General features: G+C 43.8%; 2 protein-coding genes across 4 annotated transcripts in view; both read left to right on the top strand.

The window, feature by feature from the left end:
* The window catches only part of LOC140189865 (digestive cysteine proteinase 2-like), a 37,570-nt gene extending 28,669 nt beyond the window's left edge, over window positions 1–8,901 (top strand). For both annotated transcript variants that reach the window (XM_072246189.1, XM_072246190.1), the window contains exons 10-11: window positions 2,998–3,187; window positions 7,815–8,901. In XM_072246189.1, the coding sequence (XP_072102290.1) occupies window positions 2,998–3,187; window positions 7,815–8,002 (378 nt within the window). In that variant the 3' untranslated portion in view covers window positions 8,003–8,901. The remainder of the gene's footprint in view (window positions 1–2,997; window positions 3,188–7,814) is intronic.
* Window positions 8,902–11,861: 2,960 nt separating this feature from the next.
* LOC140190048 (uncharacterized) overlaps window positions 11,862–17,722 on the top strand; it is a 31,735-nt gene continuing 25,874 nt past the window's right edge. Inside the window, exons 1-3 of one of the 2 annotated variants that reach the window (XM_072246476.1) lie at window positions 12,089–12,178; window positions 14,419–14,476; window positions 15,682–15,793. In XM_072246476.1, coding sequence (XP_072102577.1) covers window positions 14,419–14,476; window positions 15,682–15,793 — 170 coding nt within the window. In that variant the 5' untranslated portion in view covers window positions 12,089–12,178. Of the gene's footprint in view, window positions 12,179–14,418; window positions 14,477–15,681; window positions 15,794–17,722 lie in introns of both variants that reach the window. The other variant, XM_072246475.1, reaches the window with a different exon arrangement.

Here is a 17,722-nt window from a genome sequence, read left to right as displayed (position 1 = left end):
TATAGGGTTCTGACAGGCAAATACTATGGGTAAAAGAATGTGTAAACCATTGGTATAGTCATAGTCATAGTCATATTTTATTGATCCCGGGGGAAATTGGTTTTTCGTTACAGTTGCACCATAAATAATTAAATATTAATAAAACCATAAATAGTTAAATAGTAATATGTAAATTGTGCCAGGAAATAAGTCCAGGACCAGCCTATTGGCTCAGGGTGTCTGACCCTCCAAGGGAGGAGTTGTAAAGTTTGATGGCCACAGGCAGGAATGACTTCCTATGACACTCTGTGTTGTAACTCGGTGTCTGGGTTAGTGTCTAATAAACTCAGCAAAGTCTTATTGATACCTTTGGATTAATTTCTCAACAATATAACATCAACTTACAAGCAGTGCTTCTGCTGGGGAAACAATGGGATGGCTTCAGATAGAAACTGCTTTCTCTCCTAACATAAACCTCTTGGCCTTCAGCCAGACAAAGTGCTTTCCTACTTTCTACTTCCCGACTGCACAGGAAGTGACCTGATACAGATCTGAAATTGCTAATTTCAAAATAAAAGTTGAATGTGCTTAATCACATAGAGAAAAAAATAAATTGTCTGAAGGGCGGAACACTACAAGTACAATGTTGTAACAATCCAGTTACTCCCCCTTGCCCCATCCCCTGCAAACCTGAAGATGTGCATTATGCAAGCACATTCATCAGACCACAAAAGAAAAACTAGTGGAATATCCATCAGGGTACATATTAATTAAAAGGGTGGAGGGGGAGGCTGCAAGTTCTGGTAAATTGAAAATTAAAAAAAAGACCAGAAATGCACATTCAGTAAAATCACATCTGTGGAGAGAGAAACTGTTAATGTTTCATGCCTATAATCTATTAAAATTTTAAGAAATTTCAAATTAAATTTATTAACAAAGTTCATGTGTATCACCATATATAACCATGTGATTCATTTTCCTGTGGGTATAAGAACATGGGAGCAGGCGTCGGCTATCTGGTCCATTGAGCCTGCTCTGCCATTCAATAAGATCATGGCTGATCTGGCCATGGACTCATCTCCACCTACCTGCCTTTTTCTCCATAACCCTTAATTCCCCTATCAATAAATGTATACACTGGTAACTATAACAGGATCAATGAAGGATTTGGCACTTTGGAGTTCATAAATCAATGTATTGAATACAGGAGATGGGATGTTATGCTGAAGTTGCATAAGATGTTTGTGAGGCCTAATTTGGAGCACTGTGTGTAGTTTTGGTCACCTACCTACAGGACAGATGTCAATAGGGTTGAAAGAATACAGAGAAAAATTACAAGGATGTTGCTGGGTCTAGAGGACCTGAGTTATAAGGAAAGATTGAATAGGTTAGGACTTTATTCCTTAAAATGTAGAAGATTAAGAGGCGATTTGATAGAGGTACACGAAATTATGAGGGATAGCAAAAGGGTAAATGCAAGCTGGCTTTTTCCACTGAGGTTGGGTGGGACTACAACTAGAGGTCATGGGTTAAGGGTGAAAGGTGAAATGGAACATGAGGGAAAACCTTCACTCAGAGGGTGGTGAGAGTGTGGGGCGAGCTGCCAGTGCAAATGGTACATGCGAGCTTGATTCCAATGTTTAAGAAAATTTTGGACAGGTACATGGATAGTAGGGGTATGGAGGGCTATGGTCTCGGTGCAGACTGGTAAGAGTAGGCTGTTTAAATGGTTTTGGCATGAACTAGGTGGGCCGAAGGGCCTGTATCTGTGCTGTATTTTTCTATGACTCTATCAACCAGAGTGCAGAAAACAACACACTGCAAATGCAAGTATAAGTAAATAGCAATAGGTAATCAGATAAAGAGTCCTTGAAATGAGATCATTGGTTGTAGGACAGTTCAATGATGGGGCGTGAGTGTAGTTACCCCCTTTTGTTCAAGAGCCTGATGGTTGTGGGGTAGTAACTGTTCTTGATTTCCATGAACACACCAGCCAGTTGGTCAGCCAGGTCTTTAGATGCTTTCCGTGGATTCACCCTCCTGAAGGCAGCCTGCTCATCAGCCTTATGTTTTCAAACTAGCAAATGATGCATCTCGAGGAATATCAATTTATATTATAAGAGAAAAATTAGTGGCAATACCCACTGTTTATGAATCATTTTGACTGCATTAAACATTTTTAAGTTCATTTTTATTAGTTATTCAGAGATATATCGCTGTCCAGCTATCCACCAATTTAATGCTAGATTAATCACAGGACAATTCACAATGACCAATTAACCTACCAACTGGTACGTCTTTGGACTATGGGAGGAAACCAGAGCACCCGGAGGAAACCCACATGGTTGTGGGGAGAACATACAAACTCCTTACAGGCAGTGGTGGGAATTGAACCCCTGTCGCTGGTACTGTAAAGCGTTGTGCTTACTCTGCCGCCCTGACTTTGAAGTATGAGTCCATGATTCTAGGACTTTTCCAACAAGCTATATTCTATCAAATATCCTTTGTACTTCTATTGCCAAATGGAACACATTAGAACTATACAAGGGGTGTATTGGCTGAGACCTGATTTTTTTTCTCTCTCGGGTTGGGAGCCTCTGCATTGTTAAGGGGTGTTGGAGACAGTCAACTCGGTTACTCTCAGGTCAATAACCTTGTAGTTCAAATGTATCACATAAACTAGTGAACAGAAACTTACTTCAGTGTTTGGTATTCTGTGATAGCTTCATTTAAAACTGAAAAGAGAAAGAACAAAGGGAATGAGAAGACTTGTATTGAACAATAATGAGGCATCAGAACAGGAAGATGACATTCGGCTCCTAAAAGTAGTTCTGGCATTGATCACATCAGATTGAGATTCTTTTATTTATCACTTGTACATTGAAACATTCAGTGGCAGGAATTAAACTTAGGTCGCTGGTACTGTAAAGCGTTGGGCTAACCTCTGTACTGTTGTGATGCAATCTAACGTTTTTGCTTTGGTATTTCTTATATCTTGCTGTTTTCATTCAATCCCAGAATGGATTCTGTCACTATAACCAGTCCACAATGATGGCAAAGATGAAGAGCTATACGAATGTTACTTCCGGAAGCATTAAAGCTTTAAAGTTGGCCCTCTTTAAAAATGGTCCAGTGGCCGTTGGAATTGACGCATCTCACAAGTCCTTTCTATTTTACAGCAACGGGGTTTATTATGAACCACAATGTAGTAAGTATTCAACTTTCATTTGATCGAGGTGAAGGAAAACCATTTTCTTAGTTCCTTGAGTGTGCCTTGCACCCACAGTTACCTTTCGCTGCTGTGCAGTTTTCAGTTCAAAGTAAATTTTTTATCAAAGTACATATTTTTTAAAAAGCTTCCCATTATGCCACTGGCGTTTAGGGCAGCAATGAAGGTCCTCCAGGGCTTCCTTCATCGTGTCAGTAACACCCTCTCGGTTTTCACTACTACCAGTCATGCAAGTCCCAGCTGGAGACTCAGGAATACCGTCACACTCTTCTTTGCTGGTTTTGTAACAGTGTTGTTTAACCAGTCAGGGTTGTTAGCCCTGAGCTGAACCCCCAAACCTGGAGGGCTGGTGGACCACCCTTAATCTGGCTTCTACCCTTTGACCTGTTCGGCATGGGTGACCCTACCAATAGCCAAAGCCGAAAGCCCTGACTCCAGCCTACGTAGCTCTCCGGGTCATTGAGGCACACAAACCTCCAAACCACGACAGACTTGTGGTCCTCTTGGAGGAAAGTACTTACTTGTCACCACATACAGCCCTGAGATTCATTTTCCTGTGGGCATACTCAGCAAATCTATAGAATAGTAACTATAACAGGATCAGTAAAAGATCAACCAGAGTGCAGAAGACAACAAACTGTGCAAATGCAAATATAAATAAATAGCAATAAATAACGAGAACATGAGATAACAAGGAGAGAGTCCTTAAAGTGAGATCATCGGTTGTGAGAATATTTCAATGACGGGGCAAGTGAGTGTAGTTATCCCCTTTGTATTCAAGAGCCTGATGATTGAGGGGCTGTAACTGTTCTTGAACCTGGTGGTTTGAATCCTGAGGCTCCTGTACCTTCTACCTGATGACAGCAGTGAGAAGAGAGCATGGCCTGGGTGGTGAGGATCTCTGACGATGGATGCTGCTTTCCTACAACAGTGTTTCATGTAGATGTGCTCAGTGATTGGGAGGGCTTTACCCATGATGTACTGGGCTGAATCCACCACCTTTTGTAGAATTTTCTATTCAAAGGCATTGGTGTTCCTATACCAGGTGACCATAACCTCACTTCTGCTGTATACTGGAGCAGTCTATGAGCTGCAGCTAGACCTTGGCAGGAGAATCATGATCCCAATTAAAACTCCTTCACTAATCCCCGTTCCCATTTCCCTCTCTCACCTTCTCTCCTTACCTGCCCATCACCTCCCTCTGGTGCTCCTCCCCCTCCCCTTTCTTCCATGGTCTTCTGCCCTCTCCAATAAGATTTCCCCTTCTCCAGCCCTTTATCTCTTTCACCAATCAACTTCCCAGTTCTTTACTTCACCCCTCTCCCCTTCTCCCGGTTTCACCTATCACCTACCACCTCACACTTCTTCCTCGTCTCCCCCACCCTCTTACTCTGACTTCTCTCCTTCCTTTCCAGTCCTGAAGAAGGGTCTCGGCCCTGAAATGTCGACGGTTTACTCTCTTCCATAGGTGCTGCCTAGCCTGCTGAGTTCCTCCAGCATTTTGCATGCGTTTCTTCGCACCTCAAACCGGCCTAGTTTGACTGTGATAGTTTGCAGGCAATCAAATTTAGAAACCGTTTCACTGAAATAGTGGAAAAAATATAATTTAAAATTCATTAAGGTGTGAAATTGCTATAAATTTAAAACAAGAAGTGATAAGGCGTGGGAAAAGTCCTCAGTAAAGATCAGAGACCTCATTCATATGGGTGGGGTTGCACTAGAAATAACGCCTGTGACTTGTGTAATGCTGATACAAAATGGCAGCAGTTCCTCTGCTCTGGAGCTGCCCTTGAATGGTGGTAGTTCATAAAGTGACTCAATGAGACCACGTCTAATGTTTGGTTCATTCCATAATCCCATGGGACACAGCACACGCAGGATAGAATTCTGACATCTTCAGTACTTACAAGTCATTCTACAACGATAAGATCATAACACTGTGAGATATAGGAGCAGAATTGGACCAGAGGACGTAGCCGCAGAATAGAGGGGAATCCTTTTAGAATGGAGTTGAGGAGGAATTTCTTTAGCTAGAGAAGAGTGGTGGACCTGTGGAATTCATTGCCACAGGCAGCTGTGGAGGCCAAGTCATTGGTACATTTAGGCAGAGGTTGATTCTTGATTGGTCAGGGCATGAAGAGATATGGGGTGAAGGCAAGAGATTGGGGCTGAGAGGAAAATTGGATCAGCCATGATGAAATGGCAAAGCAGACTTGATGGGCCAAATGGCCTAATTATGCTCCTATATCTTATGGTCTTATGGAAATGTTTTGTTCAATGTAAATCCATAAAATGACTGGTGTATAAATTAAGATGTTGGAATTATTAATCAGTGTTAGAGAACAGAAGTGTATTTTGCAACCAATCAGTCTTGTTACAAATCAATTTTCTCTTGGTGAGCTGGGTGGGGAGATGGTGGCACGAAGGGGTGAAAAAGCTTCAGCCAAAAACATAAACTGCAGTCTACTTTTAACATAAATCTCAACCCCATTAAACTAAACTGCCACAATAAAAGCACTACCAAGTCAAATGATTATTTGAATCGAAGGATTTTGTTGGTTAAGGTTGACGGTGGCTAGCTATCTAGAATCAGAATCAGGTTTATTATCACCAGCATGTGACGTGAAATTTGTTAACTTAACAGCAGCAGTTCAATGCAATACATAATATAGAAGGAAAACAAGTTCCTTGAGGAATCTCTTTAAACTTCACCATGTTGCTGTGTTCCTCCCACCCCCAATCATCCAGGCAAAAAGAAAGAAATAAAAGATAGATAAAGTATAAAAAGAAAAGTAACAAAATACCCCCCTACTAATGTTGTGAGTGAAAATAACCACAACATTACCCCCCTCCATTTTGCGGGTCATGACTGTTGCCACGATTGCACACATGAATCCCATAGCGATTGGTCAGTATTTCTTCCAGCTCCCCGTAACAAAAAAATTATATATATATAATCTGATTCAAAAACAGACACTTAAACAAGGAATCCACAAGTCAAGACAAAAATGGGAAACTGATTTGAATATTAATATTGATGTAACAAATTGGTCCAGACTATGTCTTGACAGTATGACAAATACAATAAATGTTCGACTCAGATTAGTACCATATAATTTTTTACACCAACTATATATTACACTGCAAAAAATAAATAGATTAAATTCAAACTTATCTGATCAATGTTTTTGGTGCAATCAAGAAATTGGTACTTTTTTACATTCTACTTGGTCCTGTTCCAAAATTCAACCTTTTTGGTTAAATTTAAGAGTTTTATTGGAACTCAACTTCCACATAACCCTATATTATTTTTATTAGGTGACATTGAAGGGATAAAGCCGAAACTTAAATTGAATAAATACCAGAAAGAATTTATAAAAATTGCATTGGCAGTAGCCACGAAGGCTATTGCAGTTACTTGGAAATCGGATTCGTATTTAAGTATGGATCGTTGAAATAATGAAATTTTTAGCTGTATTCCACTTGAAAAAACTACTTATAACTTAAGAAATAAATATGAAACATTTTTGAATATTTGATGCCCTTATTTACAAAAGATAGGATTGTATATATAGGTGCTCCGATGATAAAGATGTTGGTCCTTTGGGGAAAGAAACAAATAAATATATTAAATTTATTTTGAATCTCATGGAGCATGTGGAGACCTTCCAATATCCAGGCAGTCTTTCTTTCTTTTTCTCTTTTTCTTTCTTTTCTTTTAGGTAGGGGTATGTATCGGGGGGGGGGAGGGTAGATATTATTATTCCATGTAACCAACTTTGAAAATTCAATAAAAAAATTATTTTAGAAAAAGGAAAACATATAATAAATAGGTAATTACAGTATGTGTATATTGAATAGATTAAAAATCATGCAAAAAACAAATACTGTATATATTAGAAAAGTGAGGTAGTGTTCACGGGTTCAATGTCCATTTAGGAGCCAGATGGCAGAGGGGAAGAAGCTGTTTCTGAATCGCTGAGTGTGTGCCTTCAGGCTTCTGTACCTCCTCCCTGATGGTACCCAAGCCTCGGCAGTACAATATAGAAAGCGAGCTGTTGCCACGTAGGAAGCTCCTCCTTTCCATGCATGTGACGAACTCAAAGGGACGGCAGAGACTGATGCAGTTTGGCACCTGTAGCATTGCAGGAGTTGTCTCAGTGTTCAACTCAACGAGGCACTGCCTTGGGGACTCCAGCTCTGGATTTTACCCTCGGGGTTGACTCCCGAAGCCTTCCCCGTGAGTGGGTACAGCTGCAAGGCAGCGGAGGTTTGGGATCAGAGTTTCCCTTCTCCACATGAGCTGCCAACCACAGCTGACGAGCCCGTCTGCCCGAAGCGACTGGTTTCAAGAAGCAAGTAACCCACCCTTGCCCCTTCTCCTGTTCCGCCGAGCTTAGTAGCTAAGCCACACATGAAGGCCAGGAGCTGGACTTGGTTGTCAGAGGCTATTTGAGGCACACACCATTGGGAGCATTTAATGGATAGTGGGAGCCTATCCCCATTACCATAACAACCTTGAGGGATATTTAATTATAGTGTCTATATGTAGGAAGCGTGCATTTTAATCATCCGGCCTTGACTTACATATAATGCTCACCTTTAGAAAACCAGCTGGATGACCTGGACCATGCCGTGCTTGCTGTTGGATATGGAAAACTTGATGGTGAGGCGTATTGGCTGATTAAAAATTCCTGGTCAACGTACTGGGGTAACAGTGGCTACGTGTTGATGTCCATGAAGGAGAATAACTGTGGAGTTACGACGGATGCAACATACGTCACACTAGAATGAATGCTCACGTTTACTTTTATGGATTTGCATTTTTGGTGCAAAGTGTTTTAAATAATTGTTTTTAAATTTGTACTGAACATTCTTCGGGGGAAAAATTCTATACATAAAATTCAATACAATTCAAGTTTAATTGTTATACTACCATACAGGAATACAGCCAAATGAGACAGCGTTACTCTGGGGTCAAAGTCCAAAACACAGTACCAACGATCATCCACAGCATAAAGCACACATGCGATAGCCAGCACAATTGGTATCACAATCACGCAATAAAAGTCCAAAACGAACACGTGGTTGGGACTCTGAATTCAGCTTGGACACCCAGCCACACCAATCCTGACCACGCCCCCCCCCCCCCCCCACTGGTGACACCGCGGCTTGAAACCCAGACCTCGCATATACAAGATAAACAAGTATATATACAAAATACAACCGCAAAAAAATGTACGTATATAGTCCAGACCCTCTGGTCCATTGAAATCTCCAGTTGACTGGTGGGAGGCAGTGCTGACTCCAAAACTCGTAGAGTTAATCAATACATAGCCCCAACACTGTAACTTGTTTTGCTGTGGTGATTTAATATTTTGATCCTTTTTTAAAAGACTCTGACTTATTGAAATGTTAATATTGGTGTAAGGTGTACTTAACTGAATTTGAATCCATGTTGAAAGTTTAAAAACAAATAAAATTTCTGGAAATGGTTTCATGGCTATTTTATTGTGCTCCAATTCCCACCATGGACTGTAAGGAGCTTGTGTGTTCCCCTTGCGACCGTGTGGGTTTCCTGCGGGTGTTCTCACTTCCTCCCAAAGTCCAAAGACTTGCTGGTTGGTAGGTTAATTGGTCATTGTGAATTGTCCCGTGATTAGGTCCGGTTAAACCAGGGGATTGTGGGGCGGTGAGTCTTGAAAGGCCTTTTCTGCACTGTATCACAATAAATAAATAAATTTGAAGAGTTTATGTGCATTTGAATATTGCCAAGTCAATTTTGAAACTTTGAAGCATAAATTCTACAGCAATGAACATGAAGATTATCCACCTCGATTATTGAATAGATACCGTCAGCAACTTTATAAAACTCTAGTTAGGCCACATCTGGAGTTCTGTGTATACAGCCCTGGTTGCCCTGCTACAGGAGGGACGTTGAGGCTTTGGAGAGGGTGCAGAAGACGTTTACAAGGATGCTGCCCGGTTTGGAGGGCATGTGTTATGAGAGGTTGGACAAACTTCGGTTGTTTTCTCTGGAGCACCAGAGGCTGAGGGGAGATCTGATACAGGTTTATAAGATTATGAGAGGCACAGATAGAGTGGACAAACAGTATCTGTTTCCCAGGGTTGAAATGTCTAATACCAGAGGGCATGCATTGAAGGTGAGGGAGGGTAGGTTCAAAGGGGACATGAGGAGTTAGATTTTTACTCAGTTGTGGATTCCTGGTATGGTGATAGAGGCAAATACACTTGAGGGAAGGAGGAGGAAAGCCGGGGGTGATTGGCAGGTGAGGAGAAGGAGAAGGGGGAGGTGATTAGTGGCTGAGGAGGAGGGAAAGTTCAAAGTAATTTTATCATCAAAGTACATATATATCACCATATACAACCCTGGCACATGGCCAAGTGGTTAAGGCATTGGACTAGTGACCTGAAGGTCGTGAGTTCGAGCCGCAGCCCAGGGAGCGTGTTGTGTCCTTGAGCAAGGCACTTAATCACACATCGCTCTGCGATGACACCAGTGCCAAGCTGTATGGGTCCTAATGCCCTTCCCTTGGACAACATCGGTGGCGTGGAGAGGGGAGACTTGCAGCATGGGCAACTGCTGGTCTTCCATACAACCTTGCCCACGCCTGCGCCCTGGAGAGTGAAGACTTTCCAGGCGCAGATCCATGGTCTCGCAACACTAACGGATGCCTTTATACAACCCTGAGATTTATTTTCCTGTGGGCATACTCAGCAAATCTATAGAATAGTAACTATAACAGGATCAATGAAAGATCAACCAGAGTGCAGAAGACAAGAAACTGCAAATATAAATAAATACCAATAAATAACGAGAACATGAGATAAAGCGTCTTTAAAGTGAGATCATTGGTTGTGGGAACATCTCAATAGATGAGTGTCGTTATCCCCTTTTGTTCCAGAGCCTGTTGGTTGAGGGGCTGTAACTGTTCTTGAACCCGGAGGTGCGAGTCCTTATGCTCCTGTACCTTCTACCTGATGGCAGCAGCGAGAAGAGAGCGTGGTCTGGGTGGTGGGGATCTCTGATGATGGATGCTGTTTTCCTACAACAGCTTCTCATGTAGATCAGATGTGCTCAATGGTTGGGAGTGCTTTACCTGTGGTGGTCTAGGCCGGGGCTGGGGGTGAGAGGGGGAGCCAAGAAAAAGGGACTTAGAAAAAGAAAGAAGGGATGGGGGGTTTGTAAGAAATTGATATTCATGCCACCAGGTTCAATGTTCCCTCTGAGGTGCGCACACATCTTTTGCTACTAGCGCACAGCAGAATTGAAACTGCACACGAAAGATTGTCACCCTCTACCTCGTTGGCACGTTAAGTATATTTCACGATCGTACACACTCACATTTCCTTTTCCATTTTCTGATGCGGATGGTGTTGGCAACGTGGAGTCTGCGAAGATTTGTCTGCGGATTTTAGAACTGGCGGAGCAGTCCCGATGGGCCAAATGGCCGAATACTGGTCCTACTTATACTGTTTTTATTGAATAAATGATTCACAGCGAACATGTTGTTGTCACTGGACAAAAATAATTGCACAGCACAAAACTTTCGCGCACTCTGGTCATTACAAACTAGAGGGAACATTGATCAGGTTGGAGGCTAGCCAGCTGGAATATGAATTTAGCCTCATCGTGGCAGAAGAGGAGACCATGGACCAACTAGTCGGACTTCGCATGTTTCTTCGATGTCACTTTCCGGCAGGCTGCAGGGTGGCAGAAGCTGTACCAGCAGCTTCAGCTGAAGGGGACAGAGGCGCCGCTGTCGCTGCTGAAAGCACAGGCCCTCTTTGCGACGGCTGCCCAACAGGAAAGGACAATCACGGTGCACATGTTCAACCCGCACGTGCCAGTGGTAGATGTCCTTATATTCCTTGCTCGGTATGTGGAGAGCGTAGGAACACCAGCGGACGTGAAGGACGGACTGGGAATCTGGACCAGCAAACGGCAGGTCAAGGTGAAGCTGAGGTTGGATTCCAACGGCGGCGTCATCCACCCCCCCCCCTCCGTCTTCGCCATCGGAGGGAACCGAGGGTACATGGTGTACACGGGACAACCCAGGGTGTGTCGAAACTGCGGCAAGGCAGGGCACATCGCAGCCCAGTGCAGGGTGGTGATGTGCAAGAACTGTAAAGCCGAAGGCCACCAGACCAAAGACTGCACGCAGGCCAAGGCCTGCAACCTCTGCGGACAGGCTGGCCACCTGTACAGAGCCTGCCCGAGGCGTGGGGGCACCTACGCACAGGCGACCAGGGGAGGTGCTGGCCCTGAAGGGGCCCAGGCAGCTGCGGACGTACCCGCCAGCGCTGCAGATGAGGCACCCGACAGGACGGACGACGAGACCGGGGAGGAAGGCGCAAGCACCCCAAGACCTGCCACCCCACTGCAGACCCTCCAGGACCAGGCAAACGACGAGCAGGAGTCCATGGAGGAGGGGCGAGCTGAGGTGGAAACCGAATGGAAGGTCGTGAAACGCAAAAAGACCCAAAAGGCGGCGGAGCAACACAAGAAAAGGGCAGGGAACCACACAGCCTCTGGTACCCTGTCCTCTTCAGAGGAGGAAGGAGTTGAGGGAGGCCAGCAGCCCCGGCGGAAGAAGCGGCTGGCAGAACAGGTGGAGAGGAGGAGAGAGGAGGGAGAAAGTCTGCTGGCCACCGAATATCAGCGCAAAGCTGCCCCGCAATGAGCTGGGAAGAGTGCCCCTCATCCGGGAGGTCACGGCGTCATGAGGTCAGCTCGTCAACCGGGTCCGCCCCGCAACGAGCTGGGAGATGCCCCTCCCCCTACCCCGGAGGCCGTGGCGTCATTGCGTAATTACGCCATCACGTCTGCGTGGCCGCTGCGGCGGCGAGACAGCAATGGGGGCCAGCGGATGGCGGCGGTGACGAGCGGGGCGGCGGGCGCCGGCCTCGGCCTCATCTTCTGCTGCCTGCTCACTCAACACGTGCTCGGTACCGTGTCTTTCCTTTCTCTCTCCAGCCATTCATTGCAAACGTGCAGGCGCTCGTTCCTGATCGGTTGCTGATGTGATTTGGGTGGATGCCGGACCAGGGCGGTGGTTCGGGGTCCCAATGGTGGATCTGAAGTCTGGGTGGTGGACCTAGGTTTGAGCAGTGGATCTGAGGTTCAGATAGTAGATCTCGGGTTCGGATGGTGGATCTGGAGACTGGGCGATGGGTCTGGAGTCTGGTTGGTGGATCTGGGGTCTGGGTGATGGATCTCAGCTCTGGATAGTGGAATTTGAGTCTGGTTGGTGGATCTGAGGTGTGGGTGGTGGATCTAGAGGGCATTGATTAGATCATTGTCATTAGAAGACTTGAAGTCGACTAAAGTATTGCCTCATGAGGGTTATAGGCAGTGAGAGGAGGGAAGGGTGTGAGGAGAGGGCTGCTCCAGAACTCATGGAGAAGTTGGTGGAGAAAGAGGCATATTTCAAAAAGGTTAAAGGTGTTCACTGTGGGTGGAGCAGACTGCAGTGTTGTAATATTAGGTGACATCTTTCGTGTGAGGTGTAAAAAGCGGTACAAGTTCACACATGCACAGAGGCAGTGGAAAACTCACCGCAGCATCACCGACACAGAGCATCAGATAAGCAGCATTCACAATTAAAGTGTAAATTATGCAATTATACACAATCTCTTAAAAGTCAATGTCAAAGATCCTTAGGCTGTCCTGAACTGAAAGACATGATCCTTAGAATCCAGGAGCCACTATTTGTCCTTTGCCTCCCCGGCGCAGCACGGTAGCGTAGTAGCCAGAACTACACTTTACAGTCCAGGCGACCCGGGTTCCAGGTCCCGCCACTGCCTGTAAAGAGTTTGTACGTTCCCCCTGTGACTGTGCGGGTTTCCTCTGGGTGCTCCGCTTTCCTCTCAGAGTCCAAAGACATCACAGTTGGCGAATTGAATTGAATTGGCTTTATTACTTACATCCTTCATATACATGAGGAGTAAAAATCTTTTACGTTACGTCTCTGTCTAAATGTGCAATTTATGGTAATATATAATAAATATTATGTACAACAGGATAGTCAATATAACACAGAAATAGTTGTGTCAGTATGAATTAATCAGTCTGGTGGCCTGGTGGAAGAAGCTGGCCCGGAGCCTGTTGGTCCTGGCTTTTATGCTGCGGTACCGTTTCCCGGATGGTATCAGCTGGAACAGTTTGTGGTTGGGGTGACTCGGGTCCCCCATGATCCTACGGGCCCTTTTTACACACATGTCTTTGTAAATGTCCTTAATAGTGGGAAGTTCACATCTACAGATGTGCTGGGCTGTCCGCACCACTCTCTGCAGAGTCCTGCGATTGAGGGAAGTACAGTTCCCGTACTGGTCAGTGATAGCCAGTCAGGATGCTCTCAATTGTGCCTGACTGGTTAATTGGTCATTGTAAATTGTCCCATGATTAGGCTAGGGTTAAATTGGGGATTACTGGCATGGAAGGGCCTATTCTGCGATGTAAATAAAAAATTAACAATAAAAAAATGACCACATCAGTTAATTACTGTTGTGTAAGCTTGTACTGTTCAATGTATATCCAATGCAACATGAAGGCAGTTTCTTTCGTGTAAAGTCCTTTGGAATGTCCTGAAAACAGCTTCAATGATGTAAACCCTTCTTTCTACTGTTTGAATTCCATAACCAGACTTTCAACAACATATACGTAGGTGTAAAAATTGTTGCATTTTAACATCAGTGATGTTTTATATATGTACTTACTGTACTTACAGTTTTTATTGTTATGTATTGCATTGTACTGCTGCCACTTAACAACAAATTTCACGACACATGTGGATGATATTAAACCTGATTCTGATTCTTGCAAGTAATACAAACACGTTCAAAATTTTGTTCAAGATTCAAGATTGTTTAATGTCATTTCCTGTATACAAGTGTAAAGGAGAATGAAATAATTCTTACTCCGTATCGGATGCAGCACAAAAAACACAGTAAGATAAAGAACACAAAAATAGTAAACACTTTAAATATAAATGCACAGGATAGTTTGTATACATTGATTGTATTGCCATAAAGTGACACTCGGCACAGGAGGAGACTGTGACAGGAAATGATAAAGTAGTGGTGGTTAAGTGTGACAGTGTGGGTTTAGTGGCTGGAGGTGTTGATCAGCCTCACCGTCTGAACAGGAGACTCAGACTGAACTGTGTTCTGTTTATTCATTTCCATAGATGCTGTCTGACCTGCTGAGTTCCTTCAGCACTTTGTGTGTGTTGCTGTGGATTTCCAGTATGTGCAGACTTTCTCAGGTCTATGTTTTTGAGTCTAGTGATCATATATAAAATTGACTCTGGAAAAAGTTCTTTTATAATATAAAACTTAACCATATTTATTAAAATAATGTCTATGTGTTTTAGAATCATGTTCTTTTATAGTAATTGAACGGTCAGTCGAATTTATTGTCATACACACTGGGTATATAAGCACAGTCATCAAAGGTACATAGTATTGTAGATTCACCAATCATGGAAAACATATATTGAACATGCAAGATGGGTATGTTTAATTGTTCAAGAAAAATCACAACTTGAACCAAAATTACAAAGTCTGTTGTTATTTAGGTCACAGGCATTTAGGGCAGCAATGAAGGTCCTCCACCTCAAGTGGTGTGCAAGGCTTCCTTCGTCACGTCAGTAGCTTCTGTTGGTTTTCACTACTGTCGGTCATGCAAGTCCCAGATGGAAACTCGGGAACACTATCATATTCAGATGTAGAAGAATTCTTTATTGGTGTTTCCGTAACAATTTTTTTTACCAGTCAGGGTCGTTAGCTGAACCCCTGAACCTGGAGGACAGGTGGACCACTCTTAGTCTGGTCTCTACCCTTTGACCTGTTTGGCATGGGTGACCCTACCAAGAGTCAAAGCATAAAGCCCTGACTCCAGCCAACATAGCTCTCGGGGTCATTGAGGCACAAACGAGGTTGTGGGCCTCCTGGAGTAAAGTCAGCTGTAGTCTAGAGATTTTAAGGCATTTCTATAGTGAACTAGTGAGCTATACCAGGTTGGTCCAAGAACTGAATGTTTGAAGGGAACTAGCTGTTCTCGAACCAGGTGGTGTGGGACCTCAGGCTTCTATACCTCCTACCCAGAGGTAGCTGCAAAGAAGATGACATGGCCCAGATGATGGGGATCTTTGCTAGGCGTAGCCTTGAGGTTGCACATCATAGATGTGTTTTGATGATGGGGAGGGGTGTGTCCATGATATACTGGGTTGAGTCCACTCTTCCTGCAGCTGCTTGCATTCCTATGCTTTCAAATGGTCAGACCAAACCGTGATTTGACCAGTCAAGATGTTTTCAGCGGTATATCTGTAGGATGTTCAGTGACAAGCCAAACCTCTTTAACCTCCTAAGAAAGTAAAGGTGCTCGCCACCTTCCTTGTGATTGTGCCTTGGCTGCTCGGTAAAATTATTTTCTGACTTGTTATTTGCAGGTGGCCTGCCGGCTCCGCGAAATGTGAGCTTGACTTCCAAGAACTTCAGCCTTTTTTTGACATGGGTACCTGAAGAACATAGACCTGAAAACTTCTATTTAGTGGAGATAAAGTAATTGCATACTTTGATTGTTTTTTAAAATTTGTTTCAAAAATAAATTGTTCTGTAACCAAGGGACACTATCCCTTAACAATATCGTCCCTCATTAAAAGAAGTTGACTGTGAAGGTGAGCTTGTTTGGTGGGGGTGGTGTTAAGGATAATAGCAGACTGTGATGAGATTCACCTCCTTAATCCCTGCCACGTCTCCATCATCTGCAAATCTCAACTCATGAAAATATGGAACAGTTTTCACTTTCCTGGTTCAACACCATTCAAAGGTCTGTTTAAGGGTTTCCCAGCCTGGGGACGATCAGTGGTAGGGGTCCCTGGCATGTAAAACACTGGGAACTCCAGGTCTGTTGTGTTGATACTTCATCCATTGACTGAAACCATCAGTATAGAATGGCTGCAACAAAAGACATTGCAGCAGTCATCCAAAGCTTCTTTGACAGTGCCTCACAAATCCTTAATTTCCACTATCTCAAGACACAAGGTCCTTAGACACAAGTCTTGCAATGTTTACAAGTTCAGCTCTGAGTCGCACACTGGCCCAGTTTGAGATTGACCAGCAAAACGCAGAAGTTGCTAAGCCAACAGCAGGGGTAGTACCGGCCTATAGCTGCCTTCTCAAAGGCAAACGTGATTTTGTGTCACCAATACCCTCATTCCTTTTATGTTTATCAAGCTCCTTGTGAAGATTATAATCTTTCCTACCCTCTCACTTTCGGCTCTTGGTTCTCCTTGTAGTCAGGGATCCTCTTGGAAAGAGTGATCATAGTATGATTGAATTTCGCATTCAGATGGAGGATGAAGTTAGATCTAAAACCAGTGTATTATGCTTGAACAAAGGAGACTACAACGGGGTGAGGGAGGAGTTGGCTAATGTGGATTGGGAGCACAGGCTATTTGGTAGGACAGTTGAGTACAGTGGAACACTTTCAAGGAGATTTTTCACAGTGCTCAACAAAAGTATATTCCAGTCAAAAGTAAGGACAATAACTGTGGGAAGAGCAACACACATCAAAGTTGTTGTCCTGACGAAGGGTCTCGGCCCGAAACGTGGACTGTACCTCTTCCTAGAGATGCTGCCTGGCCTGCTGCGTTCACCAGCAACTTTGATGTGTGTTGCTTGAATTTCCAGCATTTGCAGAATTCCTTGTGTTTGCATTTTTAAAGTGTGGGAAGAGCCAGCTTTGGATAACTAAGGAAATAAAAGATGGTATCAAATTAAAAGCTCGTGTACAAAGTCACAGAGGGTAGTGGGAGACTGGAGGATTGGGAAAACTTTAAAAAGCAACAAAGAACAACTAAACAAGAAATAAGGAACAGGAAGATAGAATATGAAAGTAAAGTAGCACAAAATATAAAAATAGATAGCAAAAGTTTTTATAAATATATAAAGTGGAAGAGGGTGGCTAAAGTCAACATAGGTCCCTTGGAAGATGAGAAGGAGAAATTGATATTGGGTGATAAGGAAATGGCTGAGGCATTGAACGACTATTTTGTGTTGGTCTTCACGGTGGAGGACACATCTAATATGCCAAAGAAGGATGTTATGGACGAAATGGGAGGTGAGGACCTCGATAAAATCACTGGCACTAAATAGGTAGTGATGAGCAAACTAGAAGGCCTGAAGGTAGATGAGTCCCCTGGTCCGAATGGGATGCATCCCAGGGCGCTGAAGGGATTGGCGGAGGTTATAGTAGACGCGTTGGTAATCATTTATCAAAACTCTAGACTCTGGGCAGGCCCCGGCGGATTGGAAGACAGCAAATGTGACGCCACTTTTTAAAAAAGGATGGAGGCAAAAGACGGGCAACTCTTGGCCAGTTAGCTTAACATCTGTAGTCCGGAAAATGCTTGAATTTGTCATTAAGGAAGAAATAGTGGAACATTTAGAAAGGAGTGGTTCCATTAGACAGGTGCAGCATGGATTCAG

The sequence above is a fragment of the Mobula birostris genome, chromosome 29 (genome assembly GCF_030028105.1).
Source record: "Mobula birostris isolate sMobBir1 chromosome 29, sMobBir1.hap1, whole genome shotgun sequence".
NCBI lineage: Eukaryota > Metazoa > Chordata > Chondrichthyes > Myliobatiformes > Myliobatidae > Mobula > Mobula birostris.
This window is presented reverse-complemented; position numbering and strand designations above follow the sequence as displayed.